Here is a 27,359-nt window from a genome sequence, read left to right as displayed (position 1 = left end):
GCCAGGGAGAGGACGTGGGGAACCATAGGCCAAGTTCAAATGCCAGTATCTTCTCAGTGCGGTAGGAAAAGGAACATGTGAGGCTGGAGTTTTAAGTCTCCTCTCACTGTTGGAGAATGGACGGGAGGAAAGAATGGCAGGCCCCTGGATTAGAAGAGTTTACAGGAGGAAGGCACGTGTTGAGGAGTGTTGTCTGTGGGTTGAAAAGGAAAGGAATGGAGGGAAGGATGGGAGGGGCCTTGGCAGCAGGAGAGGTGCTTTAGAGAGCATCTCTGTGGAGCTGTTCCTACATTCAGTAGAGGGGGCTGGCGAGGGCCAGGGAGCCTGGGGGATGGCTTCAGGTTTTTCTACCATGAGCAAGTAAGGAATAGAGGTACCCTTGGTGCAGTTGGGGAAGATCAAGGAAAGGGTGGATGGGGTGGCCAGGGTTATGATCAGAGGGAAGGGTCCAAAGGAGGAATAGCCAAATGAAAAGAGTATAAAGGCCACATCAGGGCCAGGAGTCCCATATTCCAATTCTGTCACTCTGGTCCTCGGTACTTGGAGTCAAAGAAAGTCCCCAAGAAGAAAATCAATCTCTAGCCTTACTAACCTAGCTAACCCTTCCTGCTTATCTTTCAGGATCACCCAGATGTGCTGACGGTGCGGCTGCAGCTGGAGAACCGAGAACTGATCCTAAGTCTGGAAAGGAATGAGTAAGTCCACTTCATTCTTGTTCACAAAGCGACAGGAGAAGGTTGGGACACTGTTCGCTGACCACTGTTCTATAATTTGTGTCACCATCAGAACGTATTTGACCTTACAAGCTTCTTCCAGACAATTTTGGCTCTTTAAGGGAAAAACTATAAATTCCCAGAAAACAGTGTGCTGTTTTTTGTTTTGCTTGCTGTTTGGAGAGTGTGGGTATCGTCATGTTTTTGTGTGTAGCTTCTCAGGAGAAATGGTGTCTACTGAGAACTCCTAGTCAAGACTCCTTTACCCCCACCCCATCCCTGCCCTCTCACAAGTACCACAGTTTCAAAGGGCTTTTCTTATCTATTTAATTCTTTCTTTAGCTAATGAGGTCTTCCAGCGAGCAGTCTGTGTTTAAAAGAATAACTCTATTTGCCAGGTCCCACCTGGCTTAAAGCAGGAGAGCTTCAAGCTTTCCCCTTGCAGGAGAGCAAGCTTCTCTTCCTCCCTCTTCAGTGAGATGTAGGGGGCTGACAGAGAGAGGAGGGGAGACATCCACCAGGGACATACAGTCATAGAGACCAGAACCAGTCTTTGTGTGAATGGATCAGGCTGTTCATCATACCAGAGCTTGAGCTTGTGCCTAAGAAAATCGGATGGAAGAGACTATCCTGACAGTCGGCATCTAAGGCCACAGAGGACTTGAAGTCAGTCCATGTAAAATGACACAGCCTGCTCCCTGGGATCTGCAACCTGCCACTTTGGGTTTCTTCTTACATGTCTGCCCTTTACCACCGAGTGGATCAAAGGCTTGGAAAACAGTGAATATCTGATATGTTTTAGCTTTTCTTGTCTCCCAGTGACTTGAAAATAGAGGTTCGGGCACATGGATTGAATACTCAGGGTTCTGAGCAGAAAATTATATTGCTTTTATGTACCTGTCTTCAGAAAGTAAACATTTTAAAGAAATTTCTAGACATTGTAATTCATTAGGGTGTATGAATGTGTGCACACAGGCACGTAAGTGCATGCGTGCACACCTGTGCATATCGATGTGTATTTATATGTGTAAGCCAGAGGCTGACTTCCCCAATGGCTCTCTTCATTGTACTTTTTGAGACAGGGTCTCTCACTGAATGTGAAACTAAACAACTAAGTTTTCCCTGGGAAAGCCTCTAGGGCCCTCTTGTCTTTGTTTCCCAGTGCTAGGATTGTAGATGTTGGCTTTTGTGTGGATGCTGGGGTCCCGAATTTTAGTCATCATATTTATGTAGTAAGAACTATAACCACTAAGTAGTCTCCTCAGCCCCTCTACTTCCGTTCATATAAGAGTATTGTGGGAAATTCACGTTTTCTCCTTGCTGCATGTATATGACTTTGAGAATATCTCCATCGAGGTAACTAGGGGATGTGGTTAGAAGGTGAACTGTTCTTGTGTGTTTGGACACTCAGCTCTCAAATGGCAGCACTGGTTTGAAAGGTTGTGAAACCTTTAGAAGGTGGGGCTTCTCTGGGGAACGTGGGTCACTAGGGGGCAGCCCCTGAGACTCTATAGCCGAGCTCACTTGTCCACTCTTTGCTCTTGATAGTGGGTGCACTGTGACCTGCTGCCTCACCCCTCTGCCAACATGCCTTCTCCACCATGATGGACTGTGCTCTCCAGCTGTCAATCAAGTAAACCTTCTTCCCTGGAGATGCTTCTTGTCAAATATTTGGTCACAGCAATGAGGACAAAAGCTGGTATTCTAGATGCTCTCTAAAAGACACAGAAAAAAAAAACAAACAAAAATCTCATAAGGACATCTGTGGGGTCATGTGTCCTCTATGGGTTGTTATGATTGGCAGTGGGGTTTAGAAATGTCTGCGTGGCGGGTGCTCTGGGTATCTAGCTGTTGGAGGAACGTGTTGCCCAGCACAGGGAGGCTGTGACCCTGAGTTTGCACGTGGTCTTAGGGTTACAGGTAAGAGAGCGGAACGACCTTGTGAAATCCTTTTTGCCTTTAGTGCACAGAGTCTGTTCCAGAACAGGAAAGAGAACACTGAAGAGGGGTTGAAACCAAGAGCGACAACAGAATAAACCAACACGCAAACCCTGGGTGACGGGGAGAGTGCAAAGGTGGATTTTTGTCTTATAAACATGGCTTTGCTTTGGTGGTCCCTAGCTGAAACCATGGTCTTTGTACAATCCTATGTACTGTCACTTCGCTTAGCATCATTATTGATGTGCCCTTCCACATAAAACGCTGTCTTGGTCCCATCTGGTTCTCTGGGTTTGGAAAGTGACCTAACCACTCTGCTCATGGCTCCCTCTGGAAGTGACTCCTCCTCTGTTACTTCAGGTAGCGTAATGCAGGCCAACAACCAGTCGAGGGTTTTTGTGTGGAAATCATCTCAAAGGTGCCCTAATTTATTCCTGTCCTAAGATAACCTCAGAATTAGAAAAGCTAGAAACGTGAATCTCTCTCTTGTCTACTTCTTTCTTTCTTCCTAATTTCTTTGTCAGCCTGTGTTTTTGAAGTGTGTGGATTCTGAGGCTGGAGAGGTGGCTCAGAGGTTAAGAGCACTTGGGACAGGACCTGGGTTCTGTTCCCAGCACCCATGTGGCAGCTCTCTACTATCTGTAACTGCAATTCCAGGGGATTCAGTACCCTCTTCCAGCCTCTATGGGCTCTGCACTCCCAAGGTACACAGACATGCATTCAGGCCAAGTACCCATACACATAAAATAAAAATAAATATTTTTTTTTAAAGTATATGGATTATCTGCGCATGTAGCTTTGATTTACTGATTGCTAGTTGTAGCAATTTTATTTTTTGCAGTGCTCGGAACCAAACCAGGGCCTTGTGTGCGCTAAGCAAACATTCCCTACTTAACTCCATCCTCAGTGCCCACCTGTGCCAACTTTAAAGCTCACCTTCAGTTAAAAGTAATGCTTTCATAATTAGAACGTTCAGTTATTACTCTTTTAATGATGATTTTGCCCAAATATTCAGTGTGACCTTTCTAGAAGAAAGTTACACATCTATTAAAAATGAAGCTATGAAGACCCCAAAATGTACAATTTTGTGAGTAGGGTAAAAATGTTATGATTCTCCTCACGCTGTCAGACACAAAAGGTAATTAATCACACACCTTATAATTAAATTTTAATTTCCATAGCCTTTGGCCCAGGAAATCCAATTTAGAAAGTTTAGTCAAATGAAGCTGTAAGAAATAAGAACAGGTCATTTAAATATTTAACACTCAGGACAGTGGAGGGCCTGACCAATCAGATGGCCAGCCTGCTACAGCCTAGGAATTAGCCCCAGGTTCAAAGCCCGTTCACTGCTGAGTCTGTCCCTGAAAATTATATTGGCAGGAGATGATTAAAATAATGAAGAACTTTACTGTTGAAAAAAAAATTCCATGATGTCCCAATGTAAATATCGTGTTAGAAAATGGTGTACGTGGTGTTCCATTTTTATTTTTAAATGACATGCATGCCACATAGCTCTGGATGCAAAGATTATAAAAGAAGGCTTTATTGTTTTACAATAAGAAAATACCACATTATAAATCAGAAAAAGAATTTCATTTTAAAAGTGTCAAAACTTAGGAATTTTTGAAAAGAGGAAAGACGACATGTGTACCCGTCATGAAGGGACACACAGTGCAGAACCATTTTTTAAAGACCTTTGAACTTCCCCTAGCAATTCCCAGAAAGCCTACGTATTGAGCACCAAACCCCTGGGTATTCTGAAATCTGTTATGATTAAAAAGGTTCTCGGCAATTAAAACTGAACTAGGGTGGCCTTGGCCCCTTCCATCACAAGAGCTATCATCTAAAGCTGATGCTGGCAGAGTCCTCTCCTTATCCTTCTCAGACTCCTCCATGGTAGGACAGTTCTTCACATGGCAGAGCTGCATTCTTATTAAATACTCATTTCAGGGAATCTATTTGATTTGCCTTCTATCATCCCCAATTTGTGCAGGGATCTGCTGGTGGCTTAAAATATGTGTTTGTGTAGCCATAATTGAATGTTTAAAGAAACATTAAGTTTCCCCAAGCAGCATCTGTCAGGACGTTGCTGTCTGCCTATGGGACGGCAGGGACCAGGTTTTAGCCGCTGTAACTCCCCCACATCCCCGTGGATTCCCCAGCCATTCCTCGGTGTTTCAGAAACTGCGTCTTTGATCAAAATGCTTTATGGGACATGCTGGCCAGCTTAGACATCCGTTTTATTTTTCCAACTTTGTATTTTTTAAATGAGAGCACTAGATCCCATTCGACACATCTCTCAGCCCCAGGGAGCCTTCAGTTTGCAAGCCCTGTTCCACCACTGATCAAAGTTGGTTGCTGTGGGAAATCCATGGGAAACCAAATTTATACTTGGGGACTCTCTGAGTGCAAAGAATGTCACAATTGATTTTTATTCTGTCTGGAACAATTCCAGACATCTCTACGGAGCAACCTTAATTAGTACTTTGCTCCAGAACCATAGCAGAAAGGGTGTTTAAACATTGCTCCATGGTGGGCATAAATATGGAGGAGGATGTTTGTTTTAACTTTTGAGATTATAATATAATAACATTTCCCCCTTCCCTTTCCTCCCTCAGACCTTCCCATACATTTCTCCCCGCTCCCCTTCAAGTCATGGCCCCTTTTTCATTGTTTGTTATTGTGCGTGTCCCTAAATACTTGCTCAATCCATATCATGTAACTTGTATGTATGTTTTCAGGGCTCACTGTGTGGCACTGAGCAATCATTTGGTGTGCTCTTCCCTGGAGAAGACCACCTCTCCCATTCTCAGCTTTCCTGAGTTGTCTATAGCTTTTTGAGTGAGTAGGGTTGAGGCCTTGTGGGTCTCATTCATTTTAGCATGTCCATTGGTGTCGTCCTCGCTCAGCTCACATATGTCAGCTATGTTGGGGAGATTTTTCTATGTGTAGGATATTACTAGGAGACTCAATCTCACAGCAAACTCTCGGATCATGTGACTTTTACAACCTTTTCGCTCCTTCTTCCTCAATATTCTCTGAGCCTGAGATGTGGGAGTTGTTTTGAAGATGTACCCACTGGGACTGGGCTCTACAACTCTGCATTTTGATTGGCTGTGGTTTTCTGTACTGGTCTCTTTCCATTGCAAACAGAAGTTTCCTTGATGCGAGATAAAGACTGCAATTATCTGTGTGTATAAGGACAAATGTTTATGGATTGTTGTTAGGGATTATGCTGCCTTAGTAAAATTGTGGTTAAAGATTCTTCTCCAATATCCATGACTTCACCAGGACTGAAGAGTTGGCTAGGTTTCTAAGACCAAGCATGGTTTCCCTCTTGTTCAGTGGATCTTAAGTCCCATTAGAGAGCTATTGGTTACCACCAAGGTATGTGTGCCACTACTGGTTGTTTATAGGTGTTGTTATAGACTGCTTCATAGGTGTCATAGATGGGTAGGACTGTTGGTTGCCTACCCCCTTTGGAAGCCGGCATGGTGCCTTCTGTTATCATGAAAACCAATCCTCAGGAGAGGGACATACAGGTCAGTTCCTGCTCAGGGGTCTCTCTCTGAACCCTGTTTCTGAAGTACATGGTGTCTTTAGTACTAAGGACTTACCTTCCACCTCTGAGGGACCACCAGAGGCAATAACAGTAGGCTGTATGTTTGGGGAGTCTCTTGGACAGCCATGACCAATAATTCAAAAGAGGCCTTCTCATGTCTGTTATTGAGGTTTTTTCTTAGGTTTTCTTTGGCTCTTGGAAGATGTACCACCAGCCCAGATGAGAAAGGTTCATTAAAACAATATATGTCTATTCATACATAGAACTATGCTTATTTTTAGGTAAATAGTTAATAGTATGATTCCTTGTGGCTTTTTCAGACATCTTTATAAGGGCATTTATTCTAGATCATTCCTCAGGCTATGCCATACAGAAGAGAGAAGTGTGGCTGGTGTGCAGATAGCATTTGGCAGTTTAAAGCTTGGCAAAGGGATCTTGTAGAAGTTGTTAGCCCGTCATTCATGCTGACCTGGATTATGCTGGACAGCTGGAGAAGCTGCTGCTGGTTGCCTTAGGGCAATGTGTGCATTCAGCCTCACCCTGGCCCATGGTTTTGGCAGTTGCTGCTATGAAGACATAACGGGGTACCCAAACTGCATCTCCTGGCAGCACAAAGCTGAGGGGATAAGTGTTCCTAACACGGCAGGATCTGGATTACAGAGATTTCTACACTTTGGATCAATGGGCCAAAACTAACAAGATTAGATTAAATAGATTAAATGTAAATCCTGTGCTTGAGTTAACAGTAAAGCTAAAACAAAAACAAACAAACAAAATCCCGCAAGTTCAGAAACATTGGCCAGTAATCTCGTGAATGAGACTGCTGACTCAACGGGATTCTTTAGGAAAACAGCTGCTGGTAAGGGTGACTTCCATGGAGCATTCCTACCAAGCAGGAATGACCTAAGGTCAGAGGGAGGGTCTTGATGACCCGCCACCATCTTTCATAGTCTGTTGGTCACAGGCACCAGGTAAACCCTTATAAAGCTAGTGAATGATAGAACCTGAACAGCCTGCAGTAATCAGACATGAGTCACTAGAAGGTTGAGGACATGTCCTGCAGGGTATAGGGGACAATTCCAAGAGAGGAGTTTTGAAATCCAACTGTTGTTTCTACAGTGAGCTGTTTAAGGTCTCCCCATTTCTTGGTCTGCAGAATAGCGTCAAGATCTGTGAACAGCCAGTGTTGAAATATGAGTGCTCATGTTATCTGCGATGCTCAGCTGTAAATGGTTTCAGTATGGTTTCTCCATCCCACCTGTGGTACTTGGTATTTTATGATACTACACCACTGGCTTCATTCTGTGCCCCACTCTACCCTTTGTAAATGAATGAAAAATGGGTTAAACCCATTCTCTTCCTGAAGGCTGGGTAATGGTCACCCATCTCAGTTCTGACCAGACCTGGATTAGCAGGAGTCATCCTTTGGGTTCTTGTTGAAGAAAGGATTTCAATTTCATCGTCTTGATATTCTCAACAACTTCAGTTGCAAATTCTTCATATGTGGTTTCTTCTCCCCTTCTTCTCAGAGAAACCCAACCTACCCATAGCACCATGAGCCCTGATTTCCTTGTTGATTCTAAGTGCTGGCTAAATGAAGAAGAAAACTCTCAGAAACTCGGCTGCCCAGATTCATGGCTCCACTTCTCTGCTTCCCTTTTCCTGTCCACAAATCCTCCTCAGCATTTTGTTAATTCATTGTTGATATGTATTCATTCACTTACTTCCCTCGTCATTTACTAACAAATACCTGGTTAACGTCTGACATGACAATGGGCACTGGAGATAGAACAATGAAGAAGGTAAAAGCCTTGTCTCTCTTATAGACAAGCCAAGGAGCCCAACACTAGACAGTGGTGCTTATAGCCAAGGAAGGAAGGTATGGGACACCAGCCTGGCCTTGAGAAGAATAAAGATGTATAAATGAATGTCATTCAAGGTGTATGTGAGTAGGCATCATTCAAGTTGTATGTGAATAGTCATGAAGCAGGTAAAGTGGGTGGATGGGAGAGGATTCAAGAGAGGAGAGGCTATGCAAAGGTCCAGAGTAACGAGGAAGGGAAATTCCAGAAACAAATATGTCATTGTGCTCGTGAGCAAGATGGGACAGGAAGAGGCAGCATAGCCAAGCCATGAAGGATCTACTGCCCATGCTAGGACCTGGAATTTTCTCACGATGGTTGTCCAGCATGAAAGACAAGCCTGTGAGCAGGGCAGTGACATGATATGGCTCAGCTAATTCTGCATGCATGGGAAGATGGTATTGGAAGATATAAAGAGTGAGCATGGCTGCTGGTGTTATCCAGGGGAAGGAGATGAGCCAAATGAGTGTCCACAGACAGAAGAAGGTACTTGGAAAACATTTCTGATGTGGAATGGACTGACCTTGAGGGACAGTTGAACAGTTGAGGTGATGGGACGGAATATACCAGTGGTGAGTGACTCTGACACAAGAAGTGCCAGGAGGGCTGCTCTGATCAAATTAAAGAGCCCTAAAAACACACCGAGGGGGTTACCCTTGGAGCAGTGATCAGAGGCGGAAAGATGTGGATAATGGCTGGCATAGCCTTGTAAGGTAAGTGGGCTACATGGAACCTGGTGCTGAGGTGAGCCATGGAGGGTGATGGTGAGCTGAACAAGCTTTTCCTTTGGAATTCATGGATTTATGCAGCTGACCTCGGTGCAGAGTAACATAAACCTAAAGTGGGTAGATTCCAAGGGGTAGGAGTGGGGGGAAGTTATCATAACCAAAGATAATGCCCACTCTATTCAGCTTCTAAGTCAGTGCCTACAACAGGTAGAGCTTCTTGGCATGCAGGCTCCCTCTAACACCTCTTCCACATTCCTCCTAGTCTGCATCCATCTCTACCCCTCTTCTAGAAGCTCAAGCAGTTCCTCCTCCCCAAGTGAAACCTGGGAGATTATTTCTAGGTCACCAGTGTTGATATCATTGGGGAGCTTTCTAGGAAGGTGGATACCTACCTCCACCTTTCTGTAACATATGGAGATCTGTAATTTTAATGCATTTCCTAAGTTCAAATATTCATACTTCAGTCAGAGAGCACTAGCTATTTAATGAAGATTAACCTAAATAAAATTAAAATACCAGGGTTGGGTTTTGTTGTTGTTGTTGTTGTTGTTTTTTTTTTTGTTTGGTTTTTTTTGTTTGTTTTTTTTTTGTTGTTTTTGTTTTTTTTTTGGCATTTTAGCCCTAGGATAAGTGTTTGGTGGCCATGAGGAGCATGGCCATCCTCATAGATAGTTCTGTTATTCAGAGCTTGGAAAATATCCACTATAAGCACAAATAAGGTGCTTCTGGTCTGAGGTTTCTGATATTATAGCTGACACATTTTCTAGTCGCCCTGGTGAATGTTGTCTTCTATGAGGTGTGACCACATCTATTTAGCTCAACACACCCTGTGCCTCAGAGAATCAGAAGGCTCTAGGAAACCACTGAAATACACTGGAATGGATGAGTAGAGGTCTAAGAGACAGTCCTGTGAGCATAAGAGTCAGCTGTGAATTGACCCAAGCTACACCAATTTCATTCACCTTCTAACTAGATCAAACTCATAAGATTTTGGTAACAGTCTCTCAGCCTTAACATTTAAGAGCATTTTAATTGGGCTAAATTTTATTTCCTAATACGAGCTGAATTCCTTTGAGTATCTCTTCTCATTTGAAGTTGTACAGACACTGGAAAAGGTCAGAATACCATTTTAGAATGTTTTTGTTCACCCATCTGACTTAACATGTAAGTGTCTACGTGAGTTAAAATCAACAGTGTCTCTTCTTGTTGCGACCTGGGAGTGTAGCATCCTTAATCGGGTTGCATAAGAGATGAGGACCTGCCAAGGATGCTTGAGGATGAAGTAGAGAAGCAGATTTCCATATCCATTTCCCTCACTTCAGTTGCTCAGCTCTTGGATCACCTACAGGATGAAGGTTTGCCAATGAGAATCCTGCAGTGCAGATCTCTGTTTCTGAAGCTGTAACCCAAACAAATGGTAATGACATTCTTGTCTTTTCTAGGTGATCTCTGTCCACTGAGGGTACCCAGTGCTCTCTGTGGATGTCATTGTACTGTCTCTATCCCTTAAGAATGGCTGGGTGGTTTGTACAGGTGCTGCATGAGCTGGCTTGCTTATGACAAGCATCTTCTTGACTTTTTCCTGGTTGTCATTTCCACTACAGAACAACCATGGCCCTTCTGTTCATGTGTGTCACTAAGCTTCATCAGTCACTTAAGACAGCAAAATCAGTGTGCAGGAGAGCTTGAAGCTTTAGTACAGCTTTACTAAGTTTGTGGACACTGATTCAGCAGATTCTCAGGCTGCCACAGGAGAGCACAAATGTAAGTGACTCCGTTCAGAAATGTTGATTTCAAAGTCATTATCCTGAATGGACAACCCAGAGTGTGAGTTCACTTATATGAATGCCTGGTTTCTTCTCTGTTGATGTGACAAAGCACCCTGGCCAAAAGCAACTTAGAGAAGAAAGGATTTATTTTAGGTCACACTTCCAGATCATAGTGAATGATAGCCAGGAAGCAAAGGCAAGAACTTGAGGCAAGTCACATCACATCCACAACTACATCAACTTCAGTCTCCTCCTCCTCCTTCTTTACTTTCTTCTCTCTCTCTCTCTCTCTCTCTCTCTCTCTCTCTCTCTCTCTCTCTCTCTCTCTCTGAGACAGGGTTTCTCTGTGCAGCCCAGGCTATCCTGTCACTTGCTCTGTAGACCCAGCTGGACTCAAACTCAGAGATCTGCCCTCCTCTGCCTCCTGAGTGCTGGGATTAAAGGCATGCACTACCACACCCCACACCCAGCTTCAACCATCTTCTTACTAGACCAGTTCCTTCAATTCCTACTAGCATTCTCTCAGCTTTTACATTTAAGCTCATTTTAATTGGGTTAACTTTTGTTTAAGAGAGAGAGAAAGAGATATACACATTCTGCCTGGTTGCTATTCCACACAGCATTGCCTCTGAACAAGGAACTCACTTCACAGCCAAAGGAATGCAGTAGGAACCATGGAGGGCGCCTCTTGCTGGCTAATGCCTCTTGTTAGCTAATGCTCTTATACAATTCAGGATCATCTGTGTAGGGAATGGTGCTGCCTACATCAATTAACAATCAAGACAATCCCCCATAGACAAACTCACAATGTAATTTTATCTAGGCAGTTCCTCAATTAAGATTCTATTCTCAATAAATCCTAGTTTATATCTAGTTCACAGTTAAAATTAACCAGAACAATGATGTGCATAAGATATGCAAATTCATGGAGTTGAAATTGGAATAGGACCGATAGGGGCTTTGAGGAAAGGAAGCAGGCATTTAATGGGAACTGAGCTTAGGGTGGGTACAATTGAGAATGTCCTGGAAATGGATAGTAGTGATGGTTCCAACATTGTGGATCTGTCTCTTGCCGCCAGATTACACATTCCCAAATGGTTAAAACTGTACACACACACACACACACACACACACACACACACACACACACACACAATAAAAATTATAAAACATAAATTTATAATGTGTATTATATTATATATTTCACCACCATTTAAACACCAAGAATCTGAGCTCCTAGTATGTTTTTATAATCAAACAGAAGGCCTACTTCCAATGCTCCTTCATGAACATATGTAATACAGAATTTATGGAGTCTTTCTCTTTTAATTCTAGGAAGATCATTCATCTTGGTGAAGCCCCTGTCCCAACCGGCAAATAAAGATGTAGTTAAGCTGTAATTCACCAGGGCTGATCTGATATCCAGATCTCTCTGGTTTCTGAGAGAGTCTTCCCATATAACCCAAGATGGCCTCTAACTTGTGCCCCTCAGCACTGTATCATGACACCCAGTTCTAGCTCTGCCTAGCGGTACTTCTAACTCCCAGTGCAGGAGAGGACTGAGATGCTAGTGTTTGGATTTGGCTACACAAACATCTCAAGGGAGGAAGGGCTTACTTTTGCTCACACTTCAAGATACAGCTCATCATGGAGAAATCGAGGCGGCAGGAGCTTGAAACAGCTGCTCACGTGCCATTCACCAACAGAAGCAGAGAATGATGAATGCATTCCCCAGCTCAGCTCACCATCTCCACTTTACACAGCCCAGGATCCTCTGTCCAGGGAATGGTCCTACCAACGATTGAGACAAGTCTCCTCATGTCAGTCGAATGTAATCAAGATGATCTCTCACTGGAATGCCCACAGGTCATGTTCTAGATTCTGTTAAGTTGGAAAAATAACACCAGCAATCACACTAGGGTTTAGGGACAAGCCATAGTTTCCAGGTTGTTGGAGGTCTCATCTGAAGCTTTCCTGCCTTCCCCAGCGTCCCGGTCCTGGGCTGTGGCCTGTCTCTCCACCTTCTTGGTTCCATCCTTTCTTTTCATTACCCCAGTCCACATCAGACTGCTCTGTCCAGTGTTCTGCCTCATTCACCCTACCTTGCTCAGCCTTATTTGACCCCAGTTTTCACTTCAAACTAGTATCAGGAATGGGAGAGTTATAGGTTTCCCGTGAGCTGTGGGTTGTAGTGAGTCAGGAGGTTCCAGGCTGCCTGTTGGCTGGCTTGGGAGCTGATTATATAAATGAGATTTAGGAGTTAGTTTCCACCAGCTGATAATCCTTGTACAATAATGAATACTTTTCTGTCAGACTTTCTATTCCCACACATCCCATCATCTCACCCAAAGATTTTTATATATGGAGCAGTAAAAATAATGGGGTTTGTTTGTTTGTTTGTTTGTTTGTTTGTTTGAAGACAGGGTTTCTCTGTGGTGTTCTGGCTATCCTAGAACTCACTGTGTAGACCAGGCTATCCTCAAAGTCACAGAGATCCATCTGCCTCTGCTTCCCAAGTGCTGGGATTAAAGGTATACCCCACCACCGCCCTGCAAAATAATGATTTTTATCAGACCTAAAAATTAATAGTGATGCTATGCTATCAACTCTCCAGGCAGAATTAACATTTTGCCAGTAGCATATTCCCTTCCTCCCTCACTCCCCTGAACTTGGATTCAGAATCACCGTGGAAGCATGTCTCTGGGCACGAGGATGAATGAGTCCAGAAAAGGTGGACCAAGCAGGGTAGACCCACCGGAGTGTGAGTACCACCCCCGCCCAGGCTAGAGTCCTAGAATGGAAAAGGAGAAATCAATGTGAGAAAGCCGTCTTCTTTCTCTGCTTTCTGAAGCCAGATACAACAGGACCAGTCACCCTTCACTCTAGCCACCCTGCCTCCACCGCCATGATGGAATGGCCCCTTTAAACTGCGAGCCAAGTCAAACCCTCCCTTCCTTGAGTTACTCTTGTTGAGTATCTTGTCACTGCCAATGACAAAAGTGACTGATGCCGGAGTGTGCATTTATGTCAGTGGAACAGGTAGAATGTTAGGAGCTTGGTTAGAAATAGATTTTTAAAATATTAAAATTTTACTATAGGGGATGTAGAAATGTAGAGACAGGAGGATTGTGGGATATGTCCTTAGAGCCAGCCTAGTCTTTTTCCTTGGAAGAGTTAAACACAATTTTCAGCCTAGGAAAGAACATGCTCTAGGAACAATCCCGGCCAGCAGCTATACAAGTGGATTGCCCAGGCTATGGGGAAGATGCAGGGTAGGAAGAACCCCAAACAAGACAGGGTCTCTCAACCTGAGGCACAGGTGTCACTGGGCAGAGACTGGAGGGCTTGCATGGTCCACTCAGTGATGAAACATTGGCCTCTTTGGAGGCTGTTGACTAAAACAAGGTGATTATGGACATAGGACTTGGGTACCTCCAGGATGCTTTTTCTGTTCCTAAAGCAGGTGACTGAGGTGTGGTGTTGACTTCAGGGTTTGTTTTTCACATTCTCTCATGTGTATCCTATGAGTCACAAGACTGAAACTCCAGTTTGGGGTAGCAAATCCTTTAAAAAAAAAATTGCTCACAAAGGCCAATTCTATTATCTTTGAGAATGTCCATCTCTTCCTTCCCACTGACCTTCACAGATAGGAATCCAGATTGACATGCAGAGGACATTGCTGTTGGATGGAGTTTAAGTAAAATGGATACTTTTTGTTGCCAAAGACAAGAGCTGATCGAATACTTTTGATGGGTTGACATCTTTTCTTCTATAAACTTTGGCAAGGAAAGTTTATAAAAGGAAACTGTAAAAATAAACACAAATACTATCTAAAGAGTGGTAATTCATAGAATATATTTGTGACTTCAATACTTACATGGACATACACAAATATACTCATAATCTATATGTACCGTGTATTATATAACATGGTATTATATTGCAGTATGATATGTAATATATATAACTGTTTTACTGTGCATATAAGGTAATGGTTCATTTTCTTAAGTTTATCCAGTAACCAATAATTTATATCTAGAAATATCAAGTTCATTCTACATCTCCAATGACTTTGATGGGGGTCGAGATAAGGTCTGACTGTGTAGTCTAGGCTGGCTTTGAACTAATGGTGCTGGGATAACAGGTGTGAGACACTACTCCTGGTTTTCCATGACTGTGGCTGTTCTGGTTGGTACATGAACCTGAGAGAGCAGGGCCTAAAAATGAGGCAGACTAAAGTCTTATGCAATAGCCAACTTGATTCACGACATGAGGCAAACTTACTGTAAGGGCTAAGAAGAGTCACGTGAGTAAGGTGTTCAATCACATGTGACAAGCCACATGTGACAAAAACCTGTTTTTCTGTAGAGGCACATGAATAACAACAGCTGAAGTCAACTCACTCCTGTCTGCTACACCCAGAGGAGCACAGAAAACATTCCAAGAGCAGTTCTGTGTTTTGAAGAAACTGAGGTCACAAGACTCTTGTCTTGTTTTCTTGGAGTGTTCTCACAAGCACCCGGAATCCCCCTCACATGACTCCATTCTTGGACTGTGCTCCCACACATGACTTTTCAAAAAGTTCTCTATGTGTTGGGGAAATAGCTGAGTCAGCAAAGTGCTTGCACAATCATGAAGATCTGAGTTTGATCCCCAGGACACAGAGGGAAAAGGAGGCATGGTGGTATATGCATGTAATCGCATAGCTCGGGAGGTAAAGGCAGGCCAATCTCTGAGGCTCACTGGCCAGCCAGCCTTCCACTTGAACTCCAGGCAACCAAGAAACCTTGTCTCAAAAACAAGCAAAAAACATGGATAGTGCCTGGGAAGTGGCACTGGTGGCTGTCCAGTGACCTCTACACACACACACACACACACACACACACACACATGCAAACACGTATATATGTATCAAACTAATTAGTGATGCGAATTTTACTTACACTCTTAAAAAAAGACAAGGTTTTACTTAGAAACAGATATTATAACTTCTTAGAAGCTGAGATGACCTGAACATTGATTCTTTCCAACATTTAGAGGCTGAGCAGTAAAACATTATCAGTCCTTTCTAAAAAGAATAAGGTCTTCAATCCCTGGCATCTCCAAACAGCCACTGGCACGGGGCTGGAGATGTGACCCAGCAGTGAAGAGCAATTGTGTCTCTTGCACCCACAGGGCAGTTCACAACCTTGTGTAACTCCAGTCCCAGCGCTGACGTCCTGACTTCTCTTCTTGAGGGACTATAACTGTAAGCTGGAATAAGCCCTTTCCTCCCCAACGTGCTCTTGGTCATGGTGTTAATCACAGCAATAGAAACCTAACTAAGACATATGTGGAACACAGAATATTAATAAATGATGCAATGGAATTTCCATAATATGGGTGTATCTCTATAAATTTAAGTATAGAGACAGAAATAGGGGAGACATTTTTGGCATCTTCTTACCATGAACTCACGAGACCACCATGGGGCTGTGCCCTTGGGTTTGGAGGATACTGTAGACACTGTTCTTCTAGTCTGGAGAGGAAAGGAGGTGGGGCCAGGGATTTTGCAGGGTGCAGCTGTGGACAAGGGCTCCTGAGTACAAGTGTGGTGGCAGCTGTAAAAGCAGAACCTTGGAAAACCTCAGAAGTCTCTCTTCATGGTCATTATTAGTACAGTTTTTCCCATCCCGGTGACTTTGCAATGTCATTATTAACTATCTTTCCACTCCGCGCATTATATTAGCTGTCTTTCCCCACCTCATCCCCATCCTTTTGAAGCTCTCTGGAGTCACTGGGTGGCCTCCTGCCTCCCCATTCACTCTATCCTTTCACTGGCATAATCTCTGCTCTCTGAACTGGGCTATTGCAGGTCAAAGACGCGGGTCCCCAGAATTGCAGGGCTCACCTAGTGGAGGTCATTAACAGGGTGACGTCTCCTGCAATGTGAGCCCATGAACACCAGATGCTGTTCTGGCTCATGGCTATGTGCGCAGTGTTCAGGTCAGATCTGAGCATGCCATGGAGCAGGGTTAGAGGCATAAACACAGGAACCTCAACCATCCTTGTATCTTGGTGTCTCTTGTATAGATGGGACTTGAAGAGCAGGGGCTAACCTGCCCCACTTCACCCAAGGTGAAGGTGCAAAATGAAGCCAGGGGCCCCTGGTTTGAAACCCAGAGGTGCTGTTTGCTAACATTCCCTGAAGCTGGGATTCTGCTGCACAGTCTGAGGTCTCTGCACTGGCCTTTCTTCTCTCTTCCACAAGCCCTTGGTGATGAGTTATGGTAGCTCTCCGTTAGCCTAGTCGGCCTGCACACTGGTCAGCTGGGATGCTCAAACAAGATTCCTAGGAAGAGAAGCCAGTTGGACTTCAGGTTTTGGGTTTTGTTTGTTTGTTTGTTTGTTTTGTTTTGTTTTTTTTCTGGGAGTACCCAGCTGATCTGCAGAGGCAGCAGGGTGAGAACCACTGTGAAGGATCCAGGCTGCTAATGAGAAGCATGGCCTCCAGCTGGAGGAGGTGGGAGAATGGACCCCTCCCGGCAGGGTGGTAAACGCTCTGTCAGGTGCCCACTTCCTGCCTGCACCAGTTCTCACTTCCACATGCACCCCACCCACACTGATTGGCCAGGGTTCCAGGTAAACGGATGTTGGCCACCTTGGTTCAGAGACCCCATAGACCAGTTTCAGCCTGGCTGAGTATCTCGGTCACCTTGTTGCCAGACAGTGATATTAGGAGACAGCCACATGAAACAGGTGCTTTGTGGGGGACCCCCTGATGATGAGAGGTTTTCCATGCATTGGAGGCAGAGATTGTTGGACATTTGTGAATGCAAAGTCAGGTACCACTGACACCCCACTATCTGTTGGGACTTAAATGTAAGTGTTTCTGGAAACCTGTACCCTTTGCTTTTTAAAACTGAATGCTGTGACCACTGATGTCTATCAATACTGAAAGAACCTCTGTGGGTGTCTCCGGTTCTCTCTGGCGTAAAGAGGCTGAATTTTGAAGGTGACTGTGTGTTGTGGGGGTAGAAGGGAGCTGAGACTGAAAGCAGGCATGGTCCAAACTCCGAAGACACTCCAAGGTTGTCACTAACCTTCAGCTCCTTAGGATAAAAGGTGCCAACATCTCACATCCCAAGCAAGCCCAAGCCTGCTTCTAGCTACTGATAAGACCTCCTCTAACTTCTGGCAGGAGGAGAACCTTGCCGCAGCCACCACCAATTACTAGCCTAAGGGCCCATCAGCCAGCGAGGCCACTTTAAAGGTCCTGTGGAATGAGGCATAAGCTAGTACAGGATCCTAGAATGCTGATGCCCCAGACTGGCCAAGGTACTCAATATATGCCTCCTCCCGATGCCACCAGGAGCTCTTAATGAGAGCAAGTGACCCCAGAACCCGTGAATCTGCATCTTGGGGAGCCCTCGTCAAAGTGGAAAATGTGTGTCTAATTACAGTTTTCTGTTGTTGGCACATTTTTGAGGCTTATGTTAGAAGTTTCTGAACATGTCAAGTGATCCTTCCAGAAAAGCGGGAGTACTCCCAGAGATGGCAGCGTGTCAAGTAGCTTGAAGGGGGCCTGGGAACATGACTGCCAGACAGCTGAGGACCTTTCCCCCTAGAGAGTGTGGCTGCTGTGGATGCTCCGTGGGAATCCCAGGACAGTGTAGACTGCAGTCCTGTAGGAAGCCAGGAAAGCCTGAGACCAGTGCCGCATAGCAGTGCCGTGCCGGGTGGACTGTTACCTTGTTCACAGAGAGGGCAGGAGGAAAGAGGAGCAGCCCTGGGGCAGGGCTACATGCCCATTTTGAGAAGGTGCCTGAGCTGAAGCTGTTGCTAAGGAACACAGGTACCCAGGATGGAGCCTAGCATGTGCTCAGCAGCACTTCGTCTGCTTTTCCCTCTCATCAACTCTGTGCGATGCATGTGACAACTGTCCCTGGTCTTCAGAGGACACGGGACTCTTGGATGACTTAAAGCCAGCTCAGGCAATTGATAGGTGATAGCACTGAATCCAAACCCTAACCAAGTCCAGCTGTTGACCCATTCTGGGGGTGAAAGCCTGTGGAAAGAAGGCAGGGGGAGGGGCCAGGGGTAGACAGGACTGCCTAGGAAAGACCTGGGCAAGGGCCAAGAGCTGGGTTGAACAACTCGGCCAAAGCCTAGCATGGGGCAGAGGAGCTGGTGCTGACTCAAGAGCCAACCCCCAACCCCCAACCCCCACCCCGTCTCCACGGGCAGGATGGGAGCTCTCCAGAGAAGTGAGGAATGCTTAGAACCTACCTCAGCTGTTCCAGAGGCTTCTCTCCCAGAGCCTGTACAAGCTCAGGCCAGACAGGAACCGTGTCTTATCGCTGTTTATCCCAGGCCCTCTGCTCTTCACAGTGCCCTGCCCTGAAGGAGCCCCCACAGCAGCAGTGGAATGGTGTGTGTGGAGAAGAACTTGTCATTCCCACCCCCAAGGGATGTTATCAGCCCAAGTGAATCCAAGAGCTATCAGAGGACCTGTCTCGGGGCAGGCATTTCTCTCTCCTGCCCTACTCTGCAGTACAAGAAGCAGATGCCTCATCGTAATCTCCCAAGCAGGCTCACTCATGGACAGAGAGCCATTAGCTGTTTTTTTTTTTTTTTTAACACAAAGAGAAATCTGGTGATTTCTTGATGGCTGAGTTCATTCGGTTCCAGCAGCCCCCCTACCCCCATCCTCCGGGAAGAAGAGAAATGATAAGCTAGTATAGATTAAGCTGAAAGGAACGAGTCCCCACCATGAGTCATGAGGACAGAGGACACATTGGCAAGCAGATGAAAACCCTTTGATAAAGACCAGTTGTAAAAGCATGGCCTAATGCTGAGGAAACTGTGCTGACTCAAAGCATAATGTATGTATCACCCCCACACCCTCCTTTTCTCTTCTGTGCTTAAAATAAAAGTTAGCAAAACAACATTCCCTGTGATGGGGTTCCCAGGGAAAGGTTAGGGAAGTGGGGGATTGAAGCATGCTTGTGTTCAAGTAGCGTGTGTGCACAGTTGTTCTGTGAAGTTCTTCCTCAATGGCAGCGAAATTGTGAATGGCAGTCTTCTGCATGGATGTCCTGTCTCACAAAAGCAACTATGACTGAGCCTTGCTTATGAAGCCTGCTGACCCATGTCTCAGAATGGATAAAGTTGTCCCCCAGAGATGTCCCAGAGAAGGGGTGTGATGTTGCAGGAGGCAGAACGTCCCGGGCTGAGGCATAGGATCAGCTCATAGGCACCCTGCTCAGAGTCATTGTTGCTGGGCCACTTCACAGCCCAGGGCCTGTAATGGATAATTTTAGATGGCACCTTGACTGGGCTAAGGAATTCTCATGGAACAGTAAAGCATTGTGCCCGAGTGTCTCTATGAGGGGGTTTGAACCTGCTGAAGGTAATTGGATACCACCCAGTCAGCTGAGGGTTAGGTAAGGACTAAAGGTAAGCTCACTTACTCTCATGAACTTAAGACACTCATCTTCTGCTTTTGGGTACCAGATGTCTAGACTTTCTGGCCTTCAGCCTGGAACTGAGCACCATGACCAGCTTTCCTGGTTCCCTATATGTGGGTGGCAGACAGAAAGGCTTCTCAGACTTCAAGATTATGTGAGCTGAGCACACATAAAAAGGGGGTGGCACACACCTTTAGTCCCAGCACTCAGGAGGCAGGGGCAGATTGATCTCTGAGTTCAATGCCAGATTGGTCTAAAGAATGAGTTCCAGGACATCAAGGGCTACACAGAAAAACCCCGTCTCAAAAAAAAAAAAAAAAAAAAAAAAAAAAAAAAAAAAAAGATTATGTGATTCTCATAACATAGCTCCTCCCATCTCCATCTATCCTTCCTTTCATCTATCCACCCATCCATCCATCCATTAACCTATCCACCCACCCACCCATCCATCTACCTAACCATCCACCCACCTATCCATCCACCCAACCATCTATCCACCCACCCAACCATCTTCCCATCCACTCACCTACCCAAGCATCCACCCATCCACTCACCAACCCCACCAACCATCCACCATCCATCCACCCATCCTTGCTAATGGTCTGAAGAACCCTAGCTGATTCAGTGACCTTGATTGGTTTCTACCTGTTTGAAGCCTGCTTCCTCCTATAAAGAGAGAAAATAACCACCTTGGGGCTGACCTGGGGATGAGTTCCTTTGCAGAAATAGACTCTTCCAAGTTAATCCAAAGAGGTTATAGAAAGGCTCTAGAACAGCCATCAGAACTGAAGAAAAGCACAAAGCAACCCATCTCAGAAGGGCAGGGACCAGACCACTTGGGCAGACAGGCTTGTCAGGTCTGGTGAGGACCACTCTGATGAGCATCACCTTGTAATAGTCCAGAGAGATACATCTGGCCATGTCCTGACTTCTTGACAAGAAGAGAATGAACCATCTTGTCTTTAGTCAGAGACAAAGGCCAGCAAGAAGAAGCAAGAATGTTTGGGGACTGATTGGCGCTGTGTGTAAAATTCTTAGCACCACAGTTTGGCATATCATACAGGCTAAGAACCAGCACTTGGGCATTAGCAACTATAAATTGGAGTGGTTGAAAGCTGATCAATAATATAAACTGGATTAAAAAACAAAACACAGAAATGATGGTAGTTCAGGTAGGAATCCTAAATAAGATCACAGGATTGGGTTGTATTAGGGTGACCAGCACTCTGGCTGTATTGGTGTGTCTTGGAGGTTTAGGAAATCTTCCTAATGAATGGAGAAAACTGAACCATAGAATAAGGGTTTTTTTTTATGAGATTTTTTTTAAATTACATTATTTATTTGTGTGTTTGTGTGCACGTGTGTGTGTGTGTGTGTGTGTGTGTGTGTGTGTGTGTGTGTGTGTGTATGCATGTGTGGCACAGCATGTGTGTGGAGATTAGAGGACAACTCTCAGGAATTTTCTGTCCTTTAACCATGTAAGAGTCTCAGGGGGCGAACCAGTCACTGGGTTGGTGACAAGTCCTTTACCTCGCTGAGCCATCTCACCTTTCCCCAGCCAGAGTCATCTCTTGACACCTGCCTGTTAATCTGCAGTTCTGACGATAAAACTTCAGTTAGTACCAAAATACTGATGACGGCTTCATCTAAGCAAGTTTTTTGCCCTATAGGAGCCAACCATTCTAATCTTTCATTCTAAAAATTTAAAAAAAAAAAGGAAAGAAGGAAAGAGGAAAGAAAGAGAAAAATGCTAAGTATAAAAGCTTTGAAGAACTGAAAATTCTTTTTAAACATTTTTGAGAAAATCTTAATATAACAAAAAAAAGAGAAAAGCTAGCTTGAACTCTCTCCATGAAGATGTTTATGTTATTGAACATTTGATTAGTTTAAACACATGCTTGCATGCATGTGCATGCTCGCGAGCACACACACACACACACACACACACACACACCCTTACCCTTGCTGGCCTCCAGTCAACATGTGAGCAGAGGGTCAGTCTGCTTCATCCCCAGTGGTTTATTCTAGAGAGAGCTCTTTGTTCTCACTCTTATCTCTTAAATGCTGGTTTACTTAAGTGAAGGTGGGCCTCACAAGGACATCCCATAGGCCTCTGGAGTCCAGTCCAAGAGCCCCTGTTTATCCAATCTGGGATTGTTCTGCAGGAAACTACAGCATCAAAAGGCTATAAAGAGCCTGGTGGAAGGCAGACTCAAGCCACACGTTGGGTTTTGCTTGTTCGTTTTCTCTTCTGTTTTTTCTCCCTGGTATGTGAGGGTAGCCAGCCAGCATGAATTAAGAGGCAGTTCTGCCCTCGACAGACTCCTAGCCTGAGAGTGGACCATGAGTTCTGTTCCAACAATGACCAGCCAGACAGCGGGGCTAGTGAAGGGTTGTGGACTCGCAAGTGCTTGAGCAGATGAAGCCATGAATTGGAAGTTGCACTTGGAGCTCCTGGGGTCTACCTTGTGTCAAAGGCAAAAGCAGTTTGACAGTACAGCTTTCTCAGGCTCCCCAACAGGTTGGGGAGCCCTCTGTTTGCCCTCCCAGACCCAAGTGCTCTCTCCATCCAATACTGACTCCCACTCGGACAATCTTGTTTCCAGTCTAGAGCAGAACAGGAAATGTTTGCATTCAACCCTCTTGGCTGGTGAGTGTGGCTTGATTTTAGGAGGTGAATTAATTATAGAGTAAAAATATATCATCCAGAACTAAGTGGCACCAAGAGGATAAGAACATTTTAACCTGAGGAGACAAATCTAAGGAGAAACCCAAGCAGTGTGGTCTTGGGAAGATTACTGGATTTCTTGTACCTCAATGTCTGCAAATATAACAGGGATAGGTGGGTGTTCCATGAAGGGTTCTAGAATTGAAGTAGGTGGATACTTGCAAAGCACTTAGGGTGAGGACATGGTATTAATGGGTAATTATTAAAGGCATGGTCTCTGCCTCAGAGACACTAAATGGAACTAGAGAGATGGTTTAGTTAAACGTTTACTTTGCAAGCATGAGGATCCCCAAACCCCACGTTTTTAAAAAAACTGGCAAGGTGGTAGTTACTTGTAATCCCAAGGCTGGGAAAGAAGAAGCAAGTTGATCCTAGGGGCTTTCTGTCTAAAAAGAAAGGTAGGCAGTAACTGAGAAATGACAGCTATGGTTGTTCTCTGGATTCTATATGCATGTGTACTCATGTAAAAACATGCATGTGTATGTGTGAATGAAAGGAAATTTACTAAATGTCATTGAGTGGTAGTGAGCCTGTCAGAGGGCAGAAAAGCCTTCTGATTGGCCAGACTTGTGAATGGAAGCAACAGCCGGGGAAACCAAGGGAGGGATCAGCCATCACAGTACTCACACACACGAGTTGAGCTGTCTCAGGAGAGGTGAGGCCTACATCGGAGGGGATCCATAAGAGGGGACCCTGGGCCCATGTAGCACATGAGTGTTACAGCAGGTTCAGAACACCAACGACAGAGGGTTAGCTATTTTCCTTGTTTTTATGATAAAAGAGCAGACAAAATTCACTTAAGAAGGGAGGCTGATTTTGGCTCACAGTTGAAGATCCAGTTTATCATGGCAGCAGGCACAGGAGCATCTGGTAGCATGTCATCCTCAGTTGGGAAGCAGAGGGAGGTGAATGCTGGTGCTCTGATCTATTTCTCTTTACCTTTAGTCTGAGACTCCAGCCAAATGGTACTAGCCACATTTAGGGTGGATCTTCCCAACTCCATTAACCCAACATAGAAAATCACTTGAAGAGATGGTTTTCAAGGTGATTCTAGAGCCTGTCCCATTGACAATTGGCATAAACCATTACAGACAGAAATAGCCATTTCCTCTGTGCTGGGTCCTATACTAAATGCTCTCAGGTTGGCAGTGGCCATGGGTACTTTATGGGTTTTTATTCACCCCCAAAACGTTGCCATTTTTGTAGACAGGTTTGTAGTGCACAAGATTCATCCTGGAATGTGTAAATGATGGTTTCATCTGTTAGATTTCCATCTCTGTGCCAAATGCCTGACATTAACTGTCTAACATGGGAAGAATTGGACCCTTGATTAGCATTGGACCTTGATTTCAGAGGCGTCAGTCAGTGGCAGGCTGAGTCCATTTTTATGAGCTGAGGTTGTAAGGTATGGGGCATCATGGTAACAGGGCATGCTCACCTCATCGTAGCCAAGAATCCGAGACAAAGAGAGGCCAGTTTAAAAACTGCCCAGTTTATCTACTTCCCACTGGGCCTTAACTTTCAATAATCCACCAAGTATGACTCTCTCAGTAGATTACTCCATTAACAGAGTCAGAGCCCTTACCATCCAGTCAGTTTCAAGCCTTTATCTCTTGATCCTCTGGGCCCATCTTCATTTCCAAAATAGAACAATGACCTTTGTTTTTTCTGATAAGCCAGTGTTATGGTTTGGAGGTGAAATAGCCCCACAGGAGCACATATCGGAACACTTGGTCCCCATCTGGCATGCTTTTGGGAAGCTTGTGGAACCGTTAGGAGGCGGAGCCTCACTGAAGAATGGGCCCTTGAGAGAGGCCCTGGAGATTTCATATCACAGTCCCACTTCTGCTCATTCTGTTCTTGACTCTGCAAACAAAGTGACAGGAGGTCCCCCACCCCCACTCTCGCCACGGCGCCCACCCCTCCCGCTGCCAAGCCTTCCCCTCCCCAATGGAATAATCACCTTGCACTGTCATCCAGAATAAGCCCTTCCCTCCTGGAGCTTCTTGGCATTTGTTCTCTGACAGCGAGGGGGAAAGCAGCCAAGGAGCATGAAGTCTCTGTCGGAGCTCTGCTCTCTTCCTCCTCACATTTGGGTGAGGATGTGGGAGCCCAGGGGGTTGGAGCACGCTGCCCAGGTACCTTAGGCCACAAACACTGCCACCCACAAGTGTAGGGGAGAGAACTTAATGCTTCCTCTGATGCCCTCTCGTTCTCCACCAGGCCTCCTACCAGCTCTCAGCCTGAAGACACCCTCCCAAGCCCCTGAGCTCAAAAAGCATGCCCCAGAGTCATCACTCCTGAGCTACAAGAGTCCAAGAACCATAGCTTTGTACTCCTGGTCTTTTAGCCTCCCCTCCACCTCCCACTCCCGCAACCCGGCAACCTCAGCCGCCCTGCATTGAGTGCCTTGTCCCCTCATGGTCACCACGCTGGCTCCAGAGGTGTTTTTAGAGCCACATGGTCATTACTCATGACTGACATTTTTACTAGTACTGAAAACTAGATAGCAGCAAGGATTTCCCGGTTGGTGACTTACTCTCAGGATTGGCACCCAGTCCCCTCCTGAGTGATCCTCTTTGTTCCCTGGCTGCTATGGAATGCCAGCAATTCCTCCTCGTGACATGGGGCTGAAAAAGCACAAGATTCTCAAGACCAAGTCCCCACGTGTCACCCATGGCAGGCTCTCTCCTAAACATCTGATAGTAGCTGTGGAACGGTGAGGGTTTCTACACAATCTTGGATGCATGAGTGAATTTGGTCAGTAGTTCATGACGCTGGGAAATGTCTTTTTCTTCACTTGATTTGCTGACTTTGCACTTGAGTGGACTCCACACCATTTTGTCTAGGAACGGGGGAGAGAAGAGTTAACACTAAACACCAGCATTTTATCCAGTCATATAGCCAAGCTCACTCCAAGAGCAGCAATGTGTAAGTAAAGCACGCACTTGATTCTCCTTAAGCCCCCTCGCCTGCTGGCTTAGTGTGCTCCTGAAGTTGATTTGAGTTAGGAGCCTTAAGGCTGTCACTGGAAAAGCCTTTCTTATGAAACACTTTCAGATCTTTTAAAGAAGGATAATTGGAGTTATTTTCCAACAAGAAGTGGTTTTATACAATTTCAAAACCATTTTCATGTAAATGTCAAGTGACATCTCTTCTTTGCTATAGAGGAAAAGGAGTGTACGCAGGTAACCGAGTGGGTGCCTGAGTATTGGCAGGCTACCCTCATGGTCCGTGCCGTTATTGTTGAGACTAGAACTATGAAATCGGAGTGCTTTACAGCAAGTTTGAAATAAAGTGGGGAAGCAAGCCATTACTGGAACATCATATCAGCAGAGGAGCACCTCTGAAGAAGTCCTGTCATGGTGCTCCCAGTTTCCGAGAAAGACGATCTTTCTGTCCCTGGAGCCAGTTCTTCACTCTCCTTTCCACCCCCCTTTCCTGTTGCCCTTTTCTTTCAAAACACCAGCTTTTGTGTCTCCGATGACTTTCTTTGTCTATACTATTTCCCCGTCCTTTACTAGTTATTCCTTACTTCCTTTACACAGCGAAATATACCTTGATCTCTCCAGTCTTTAAACAATAAACTACGTTTGCCTTTGTATTCATCCACCCAACCTATCTCCCTTCAAGTTTAGAATTTTCTCCTTCATCTTATAGCCAAGCTATATGCACACATAAACTCTGGTGTTCTATGTCCCCAACCTATTCCTTTGCCCATCCTGTACCTCCTCTCCACACCCCTTTCTTTCAGAGATCTCACAAGAAAACGACCTGTCTGGGGAGGCCCAGGTCTTCCTCCTCAGGCACTGCCTTCTTGACCTCTGATTCCAGTTCCATCCTCCTCTTGAAGAGACCCTATTCTGACTTCCAAGACAACCTCTTTCCCAGTGTCCTTAATCTATACAGAGGCAGACTCTCTATACAGGCTTCTCTCTCCTTCCTCTAGAGTGTGGGTGAGTAGCTGGGGATCTGGTTCTCAGCCTTTCTGTCTGGATTCTGTAGGTGTTCTCTGAGGTCTGTCTCCCACTGCTGTAGACTCCACAAGGAATTATCCCTGCCCTGCCCCCCCATTACCTAGTCTCCAGAGATGGCCTGTCATTTTCCAAATCCAGCCTTGCTAGCCTGAGCTCCAGGCTTCTGCGGGTGGTTGTTATTCCTATCCGTTCACTTTCCCTTCTTTCTTGGGCCAACAGAAACTTCTTTCACTGTCTACATTTGATTTGAGTTCTCATATTTCTTCTTCCAGGCTCTCTTCAGTATGCCATTATTCCTTCCAGCCCTGCTCTAGGTTCACATGGATATGCACGCGGGTTGCTTCAACAGTCAACTCGATAGTTTTCCAGAAATTTCTGGCTACCAATTTGTCTTACAAACATGCTAGAGCACTCTCCAAACTCATCCATTTCTCTGTCTTCTTTGCCACTACCAATTTGGTGCTCTTTCCGAAATATGCTTTAGGGCATGACAGTGTTATGCCCACTCACCCTTGGTGGCTCCCCACTGCTGGGAGCTATCTTAGCACTTTTCCCATTCTGTGATAAAAAAAATCTCTGACCAAAGCTTTCTAAGGGAGAAAGATTTTATTTCAGGTCACACAAGATCACAAG

The 27,359-nt window shown here is 45.2% G+C and overlaps 1 protein-coding gene across 1 annotated transcript in view; it reads left to right on the top strand.

Annotated features, from left to right (window-relative positions):
- Positions 1-27,359, top strand: part of Adam12 (ADAM metallopeptidase domain 12) — a 317,008-nt gene that overhangs the window by 78,872 nt on the left and 210,777 nt on the right. The window contains exon 3 of the mRNA XM_042285092.2: positions 622-695. Coding sequence (XP_042141026.2) covers positions 622-695 — 74 coding nt within the window. The remainder of the gene's footprint in view (positions 1-621; positions 696-27,359) is intronic.

The sequence above is a fragment of the Peromyscus maniculatus genome, chromosome 1, assembly GCF_049852395.1.
Source record: "Peromyscus maniculatus bairdii isolate BWxNUB_F1_BW_parent chromosome 1, HU_Pman_BW_mat_3.1, whole genome shotgun sequence".
Taxonomy (NCBI): domain Eukaryota; kingdom Metazoa; phylum Chordata; class Mammalia; order Rodentia; family Cricetidae; genus Peromyscus; species Peromyscus maniculatus.
Note: the sequence above shows the minus strand (reverse complement) of the source record. Positions and strands in the feature narration are given on the sequence as shown.